The sequence below is a fragment of the Mastomys coucha genome, unplaced genomic scaffold, assembly GCF_008632895.1.
Source record: "Mastomys coucha isolate ucsf_1 unplaced genomic scaffold, UCSF_Mcou_1 pScaffold20, whole genome shotgun sequence".
NCBI classification, from domain to species: domain Eukaryota; kingdom Metazoa; phylum Chordata; class Mammalia; order Rodentia; family Muridae; genus Mastomys; species Mastomys coucha.
This window is the reverse complement of record NW_022196903.1, coordinates 118,075,483-118,084,309: the sequence shown is the minus strand read 5'-3', so window position 1 is coordinate 118,084,309 and position 8,827 is coordinate 118,075,483. Positions and strand designations below refer to the sequence as shown.

Below are 8,827 nucleotides of genomic sequence, written 5' to 3'. Positions count from 1 at the left end.
AAAAAAAAAAAAAAAGAAAAAAGAAAAAGAAAAAGATAATAAATGGCTAAATTGAACATTGACTTACATATATATAATATGTATAATATATTGTGTATATATGTCTTGCTTGTGTTTCTATTGCTGTGAAGAGACCATGGCCAAGACAGAAAAAAAAAAAGCATTTAATTGGGAGAGTGCTTCCAGTTTCAGAGGTTGAATGCTTGACCATTAGCAGCCTGCGGACAAGGCCCTGGAGCAGCAGTTAGAGCTTACAGCTTATTTACAGGTAGCAGGTAGAAAGAAAGAGACAGCTACCAGGCCTGGCATGGGCTTTTGAAACCTCAAAACCCACCCCCAATGACACTCCTCCAACAAGGCCATATCTCCTAACCCTTCCCAAACACTTCCACCAACTAGGAACCACAAATTCAAACATATGAGCCTATCGGGGTCATTCTTACTCAAACCACTATGTGTGTATATATATGTGTGTGTGTGTGTGTGTGTGTGTGTATACACATACATTGTATGTGTGTGCATATATATCTTTAAATTTTAAAATTACATTATTTATTGTGTGCCTGTGTGGTTAAACTTTTGGAAAGGATTATGTTTGTGAATATATTTATGTTTATGAATTCATGTATGTATATTGATTGATATTGACACAGTGTCTCAGGCTGGCCTCTAGCTCACTATGTATCCAAGGATGCCCTAGAACCTCCTGAGTGCTGGATTACTGATATGTACCATCATGTCCAATTAACTCAGTGTGGCAGAATAAACTCAGAGTTTCCTTCATGCCAAGGAAGCAGTGTATCATTTAAGCAACATTCACAGCCCAACTTAACATTTTAGTTTGTTTTATTTTGCTTTTGTTTTTTGTGGTTAGAATGTAAAATATTGTCTTAGCAATCAGGTATGGTGGCACAGCTGTGTAATCCCAGCACCTGGGAAGCAGAGAAAAGGGGATCTGGAGTTTAAGGCTAGCCTCAGCTACATTGTGAATTCAGAGTCAATCTGGGGCCACATGAGACCCTCTCCTTAAAAAAAACAAAAAACAAAAAACAAAAAAAACCCTTCTCAGTTCAAGTATGTCGGTGTTTTGAGTTATGCGGATATCCGGATCAACACTTCAGGATATATTATGGCTTCTATGCCTCTGATGGATTCCTAACGACTTGGCAGAACCTCTTCATTCTTACACAAAAGGGGCTGTCAGCAAGTCAGTTTCCAAATATCAAAACCCCTGATCTGATCTAGGAGCTGTCTGAAGGAACCATTACCTAAGCCCTTCTCAGCCAAATAAGGCTTCCTGGCTTGCCAACTGTGTCTCAGGACTAAGTTATGCAAAGGCTCTGAGAATCCTTTGGAAGAACAGCTCCATACTCCTCAGATAACAATCACTGACTATTTACAAAGGCCTACCTGGTATCACACAGGAATTCATGCCAGACCAAAGAGCTCTGCTAAATTTCTGCTACACCTGTGTTATAATCTGTTGCTATTAACTGATTCCCTGTTGCCCGGAAACCCTGTGCTCTCTGACTAGCATCTACTGCTTCCAGGGCATCTTCACACAATTCCAGAGAATCCCATATGTGCTGAAGCCACTCCCCAACCCTTATCCCACTCACGGAGCAGCAGCAAAACCAGGTCTGCTCCTGTAGACATGTCTATTCCCCACGTTTCAGTGAGCAGACTCATACAGCATTTGGCACTTTATGACTGGTTCTTCGATCTAATGTGGGTTTTTTTGTTTTGTTTTGTTGTTTTGTTTTTTTCTTTTTCTTTTCTTTTCTTTTCTTTTTTTTTTTTTTTTTTTTTTTTTTGTTTTGTTTTGGTGAGACAGGGTTTCTCTGTATATCACTGGTTGTCCTGGAACTTACTCTGTAGACCAGGCTGGCCTTGAACTCAGAAACCCACCTGACTCTGCCTCCCAAGTGCTGGGATTAAAGGCATGCGCCACCACTGCCTGGCCATCTAACGGTTTTAAATATTCATCTGCGTAGCATGCATGGGTAATTCATCCTTTTGGTAATTGAATAATAATTCATTGTATGACTGTACAACATCTTGATTACTTTTTAAAATCTGATGGACATTTGTCCTTTTAAAATGTTACATTTATTTATTTGGGGGGCAGGTATGCATGTGTGAAAATGAGACCAGTTTGCAAGAGTTGGTTCTGTCCTTCTTCCATGAGGGATTAGTTCCAGGGATCAAACTCAGGCTTATTTCAAACTCATTATGTATCTGAAGAAGACCTTGCACTCCTGCTCCTCCTGCCTCTACTTCCTAGGCACCTGGATCATGGGGTTCTGCTAGCAGGTAGACAATAATCTGCTTTGGTTCCTCTTGAGGTTCTTTTCCTCTTTTGACTGTCATGATGAACTAACTGCATTGTCGTGAACCTCTCTGCACCTGTTAAACAGACGCTTTTCCATTCTCTTGGATGACACCTATGAGTGACTTTACTGAAGCGTGTGTAACTCTGTACTTAGCTTTTTGGGCAACTGTGGATTTTTCCAAAGTGGCTATATCATTTTCCTAAATGTGAACAGGTCTGTAGGTTTCTTCATGGCCTGACTCTTACTTCTCAGCTTATCTTTAGGCACACAAGGTAGTTCTACTAACAAATAGCACTCATAGCTTTGCTGCGTGTTGGCTTCATGCTCTTTCTCACCTCTGTGCCATTTTGTTCTGCGTCATTTGCCTGAAAAACCAGTTACCTCCCTCCGACGCCCCCTCCCCACCCCACCCTGCCACATACACTTTCAACATTCCTTTAAGATAAATTAGTGGCAGCCACCTTCAGGAAGCATACATACCTGCTCCCCCAGGGGAGGTTAGGGATTCCTTCCTGTCTGTGTCTACATAGTAATTTCCCATGGAATTCCTAGCACTGAACCATTCCAAGACCTCCTTCAAGCACTTCAATCCACAGTAACACACACAAGTACATGTTCGTGCACACACAATTCTCTTACCCCTTTTTAAAAAACTCTTAGGAGGCTGGAGAGGTGGCTCAGTGGTTAAGAGCTGCTCTACCAGAGGTCCTGAGTTCAATTCCCAGGAGTCACATGGTGGCTCATAACCATCTGTAATGAGATCTGGTGCTGCAGGCCTACATGTAGGCAGAACACTGTACACATAGTAATGAATAAACCTAAAAACAAACAAACAACAAAAACTCAGGCCACAATACTTTTCCCATGCAATCACCATATTCAAATGTGTATCTTGTTTATATTCCCACCCTGCACCAGAAGGATGAAATCTTACAGGCAGTGATAATGATGGCCCTGGTTTGTGGTATACACATATGGCTCCAAGGTCCTTTCACACAATGATTGGTGTTTGTAAACAATACAACTCTGTACTTGGAAAATAAGACTTTTGCAGGACAGTGGTGGCACACGCCTTTAATCCCAGCACTTGGGAGGCAGAGGCAGGCGGATTTCTGAGTTCCAGGCCAGCCTGGTCTACAGAGTGAGTTCCAGGACAGCCAGGGCTATACAGAGAAACCCTGTCTCAAAAAACCTAAAAATAAAAATAAATAAATAAAAATTAAAAAGAAAGAAAAATAAGACTTTTTGTAACTTGCAGCAGGAAGAATTTCATACAGGCTTCTGGAGCTGACTTGTTAATTCCTTCTTTGCTAACAATCCTAAGATTATATGAAAACACTTTCCTCTTCCTTTTCTACTTTTTTTCCTCCCCTTTGGTTTTTCGAGACAGGGTTTTTGTTTGTTTGTGTAGACTTGGCTGTGCTGAAGCTTGCTCTGTAGACTAAGCTGACCTCGAGCTTATAGAGATCCACCTGCCTCTGCCTACCAAGTGCTGGGATTAAAGGCATGTGCCACCACTTCGTGGCTCTTTTCTTTTTCTTTTTTTTAAAGGTGGGATTTCTGGACTGGTGAGATGGCTCAGAGTGTAAGAGCACTGACTGCTTTTCCAAAGGTCCTGAGTTCAAATTCCAGCAACCACATGGCGGCTCACAACCATCTGTAATGAGACCTAATGCCCTCTTCTGGTGTGTCTGAGGACAGCTACAGTGTACTCACATACATAAAATAAATAAATACATCTTTAAAGGTGGGACTTCACTGCGTAGCCCAGACTGGGACTTGATATGTAGACCAGGCCTGCCTCTGTCTCCTGGGATTAGTACTGGGATCAAAGGTGTTTGCCATCATGCCAGATGACATCAGGACTCCTTAGCCTCATTTTATCAAGCCTTGTCACTTCCAATTTTGTCCTTTGGGATCAAGTCTCTAAGTAACCATGCCCAAGAGAAGCTGAATAATAAGACCTTGTGCAAAAAGAATCTTAGCTGGGGCAGGGGAGAGATGGCTCAGAAGTTATGAGCACTTGTTGTTCTTGCAGTGGTCCTCATTTGGTTCTCAAAAAACCCTCAACTACCAGCTGACTAAGCGGATGTGAGTGAAGATGTCTTAGACATGTCAGCCCACTGCTGAATATGGCCTCATGACAGACAGCAAAACCAAATTAAAGAACCATCTAAAGAAGAAAACCCAGAGAAAATGAATTAGTTATTTTCAGTCATTGCGCTTCAGAATGGACTGTTATATAATAAAAGATCATTGACACAGAACTTAAAGATTTAAATCAAATAGGATAATCATAATTCTTCTACCTTCAGAGCTCACTTGTCTACAAGCAGTTCATTTTCTTGTATTTGCAACATTTTAACATTTTTAAACTTTATTTTACATCCCAACCACAACTTCCCCCCACCCAGTCTCTCCCTGCTACTTTCCCTTCTCCACCACACCCTGCTCCCCACTCCTCTCTCCTTCTCCTAAGAAAAGGTCAGGCCATGGTAGATACCAACCAGCCATGGCATATCAAGTGCAGTAAGATTAGGAGCCTCTTCCATAAGGCTGGGCAAGGCAGCCCAGCTGGCAGAAAGAGTCCTAAAGGCAGGTGGCAGGATCAGAGATGGTTCCTGCTCCTGCTGTTAGGAGTCCTCCCAATCACAATGTGTGGAGATCCTAGTTCAGCACCAAGCAGGCTCCCTGGTTGGCACTTCAGTCTCTGTGAGCCCCAAGGGCTCAGGTTAGTTGGTTCTGTAGGTTTTCTTGTGGTGTCCTTAACCTCTCTGGCTCCTACAATCCCTTCTTCCACTCTTCCAAGAGAATCCCCAAGCACTGCTGTTTTGATGCTTTTCTAAAAAAAGAGGTAGGTATTATATAACCTTGGACACGGCCACTAAACTTGAGGATTAAACAGGAGTTTGAAGCTGGCCACGAAGACTCACGGATATAATCTTGTCCCTCTGGAGGCAGAGGCAGCAGGATGGGTCCCAGCTTGAGCTACGAGAGTTCCAGGCCAGCCTGACTGTCTTACAGAGACAGAGACTGTAGGGTTGTTTTTTTTTATTATTTCATGTTTTACATGTAACTATGTCTGTGCATGTATGCATGCCTGTCTCATGGAGAGCCTAGAAACTGGAACTATAACCAGCCATGAGTCACCTTGTGTGTGCTGGGAACTAACCTGGGTCCTCTGGAAGAGCAGCCCTGGATGATGGCTCTTGAGTTATCTCTCCAGCCCCAAGACTGTTTCAAAAAACAAACAAAACAAAACAAAAAACCAAAAAACCAAATAAAACAAGCCAGGCGGTGGTGGCGCACACCTTTGATCCCAGCACTTGGGAGGCAGAGACAGGCGTATTTCTGAGTTCAAGGCCAGCCTGGTCTACAGAGTGAGTTCCAGGACAGCCACAGCTATACAGAGAAACCCTGTCTCCAAAAAACCAAAACAAAACAAAAAAGATGCAAGAAAAATTCCCTGGATTACCTTTCTGTAATCTCCAGACTTCTCATTGAACTTATTTTTATTTAAACATAAATTTAAAAACTTGTGGAAAATATGGTAGTGTAAGCCTTAGATCTAAAGCACAGGCAGATCTCTGTGAGTTCAAGGCTAGTCTGGTCTACATACTGAGTTCCAGGATAGCCAAGGCTACACAGAGAAAACCCTATCTCAAAAAACCAAAAGAAATAAATGAAAAATGTCATAGTGAAACTATTATTTTTGCGATTAATATATACTAACAAACCAAAATGCAGGCAGAGGGTATATAGTTCACTATACAATAAGCACTTGCTATATTTAAGACCCCAGCACCATGCCATGTCTAAGAGTCTAAGAGAAGCCCACACTCAGGCCTTCAAGTATTTTACTTCATCTGAACCTCATAACCCTGCTGCTCAAGCCTGGATTAAAATATCTTTCTAAAATGACATTTTTTTAAAAAGATTTATGTATTTATTATATGTAAGTACAGTGTCTTCAGACACTCCAGAAGAGGGAGTCAGATTTGTTATGGGTGGTTGTGAGCCACCATGTGGTTGCTGAGATTTGAACTCAGGACCTTCGGAAGAACAGTCAATGCTCTTAACTACTGAGCCATCTCTCCAGCCCTGACATTTTTTTTTCCTTAAAAAGAAAGAAAAAGCAAGCATGGTAGCACACACATGGGCAATACTGGGTGTGATCTTTAACACTTCACAACACTGGCACGGCTCAAGGTCATCCTCCACAAAACTGCTCTACTCAAGAGAATGGGCAATGCTGTTGTAGTTATAGAAGTTCCCTAATTTATTTTGATAAGAGCGGCACTAAGTGTGACCTCACTTTCCCAGCTCATTTTGGTGTGGCAGGGTCTTTAGAAACAACAGCTGCACTTCCAAGGACCTGGGCAGCTCGCTGTGTGGCAGAGTGTTTCCCTAGAACAAGCAAGCCCCTGGGTTTCAGCTCCAAGATTACAGAAAAAAAATTCTTTAAAAGTGCCAGCAATCAATGATTCTAACTGCTATAAAGGCCACAAGAATAACTGGGCTGTAAATAAGTAATCTTAACAGAAGATCATGTGACTTAGGGATGAGACAGACCTCAATGTGCATGAATGAGTAAGTGCAGCACTGTGTGTATCAGATTCCAAAAAAGCCCCATTTTTATTACAGAGACCACACAAAGCTCTTTCCTTGCTGGGAAAAGTCCCCTTCTGCAGGGTGACAAATTTCCAGTTCTATCTGTACTTCCCATGTCGGTTAAAGTGTTTGTAGAGATAGTTGATTCGTTTGTTAAGGTTGTGCAGGTCCTCAAGGAACATTCTGCTTCCCACCATCTTCTTCTTACGGATACAACGCTGCAATTCATTTCCTCTCCATCCTCGAAGCCATACTGGGCCCTTGATCAGTTCTTTTGGATGCTTTTCGAAATTCCCTGTAATGTGACAGAATATACTAGTTTCAAGAGAAGAGAAGGCAGCCTAGACACAGTTTCATCTCCCTGATCAGAACTATTTACAGACAAGGCACACCAGCATAATAGAGTCTTTGTAACACTTGCTCTTCTAAAGAGTTCAATTCCCAGCACTCTCAACTGAAGATTCACAACTGCCTGCCGTAAGGCAAGTTCTGGGGAGTGTGACACCCTGAACCTGCAGTCCTTGCTTGAGCAGTACATGGTATACATTCAGAAAAATACACATACACAAAAATCTTACTTTAAAAAAGAAAGTTAAAATAAAGACTTTGCAGCAAGCCGGGCAGTGGTGGCGCACGCCTTTAATCCCAGCGCTTGGGAGGCAGAGGCAGGTGGATTTCTGAGTTCCAGGCCAGCCTGGTCTACAGAGTGAGTTCCAGGATAGCCAGGGCTATACAGAGAAACACTGTCTCAAAAAATCAAAAAAAAAAAAAAGACTTGCAGCCAGAATGTTTGGGTTCAAATCCTGACACTACTACCATTTACTAGCTTTGGCACTCGGAATAGTTCACTACTAACTGTGTTAGTTAGTTCACTACTAACTGTGTACAGCTGAGTACCACACTCTTCTGTGTCTCCGACTGGCCACCAAGCTTGCCCTGGGCACGTTACTATTCTCTACACAAATAAAACCAAAATAGTCGAAAAAGCATACTAATCCTTCTGAAACTGAGAATCAAGTCCTACCCAGGATCCCAATGTTGTCATATACACCAAACAGTGCTCTCTTCTCGTTCCAGCGATCAACCACTTTGGGAGGTGGAAGAGTGAGCCTTACATGGAGCGACAGTGGAACACCTAGGAACGGGGAAAGGAGAAACATGAGCACCGGCTATAACAAGCAGTTAGCGAGCCGTCCTATCTACACATTAGCCACTTACCCAGAGAGAAGCTTCTGCAGGCCGAGGGCATCCAGCCCCACAGTCTCCTACCTGCCGCCCAAGGGACGCTCCCTGCCATTACTCTAGCCTGCCTACCTCAGTAGGGACAGCAAACCAGCCGGGAAAGTGAGGAGCAGGTGTGAATTTCAAAGACAAGGCACAGACTACAGTCCCAGGCCGGACTAACACAGGAGTGAAGCCATTTTAGGCCTTACCCAGGTAGCTTAGCGAGCTGACCCGCCTTGGCCCGCACTACCACAAACCCCACCCTCCAAGTTCCGGTCTATCCGGCGCGGCCAGCCAAGTACTTCCGGTTCCCCCACTGCAAGTATTGGACCGCTGTGCTGTTCGTAGTCGCAGAAAAGGAGGCCCCCAAACTGAAGTTCCATTAAAATAAGCCTTCTCCTATTTCCTTGGGCTTCCTCAACTGTGAGGGAAGTGGAGGACAGGAGCCCGGCGCTACGGCAAGGTCCCCTTGCGCCTCGCAGCAGAGTTTTGTCGCGGAGTTTACAGGGCTGAGCGTCACATGGTTAAAACCTGGGCTGGTTTAAGTAGCCTGGCCTTGCCTCCCGGCCTGCGGAGGAAGAACGGGGAACCATTCTTTGCCGACTACGGTAGCGATGCCGGTGAAAGCACACTGAGCCGAGGCCACGCCCCTCGCCTTG

General features: G+C 43.6%; 1 protein-coding gene and 1 long non-coding RNA gene across 2 annotated transcripts in view; both read right to left on the bottom strand.

Moving 5' to 3' along the window:
• The window catches only part of LOC116099608, an 8,757-nt gene extending 5,737 nt beyond the window's left edge, over nucleotides 1–3,020 (bottom strand). The window contains exon 1 of the long non-coding RNA XR_004122317.1: nucleotides 2,973–3,020. This is a non-coding gene — a long non-coding RNA (uncharacterized LOC116099608). The remainder of the gene's footprint in view (nucleotides 1–2,972) is intronic.
• Nucleotides 3,021–6,944: 3,924 nt separating this feature from the next.
• Mrpl51 (mitochondrial ribosomal protein L51) lies at nucleotides 6,945–8,792 on the bottom strand. Its single transcript, XM_031383446.1, has 3 exons — nucleotides 8,163–8,792; nucleotides 7,969–8,079; nucleotides 6,945–7,239 (listed from the first exon to the last, which is right to left on the bottom strand). Exons 1-3 carry the CDS (start codon nucleotides 8,239–8,241, stop codon nucleotides 7,043–7,045), a joined length of 387 nt encoding a protein of 128 aa, XP_031239306.1. The 5' UTR covers nucleotides 8,242–8,792; the 3' UTR covers nucleotides 6,945–7,042.
• Between the last annotated feature and the right edge of the window lie 35 nt (nucleotides 8,793–8,827).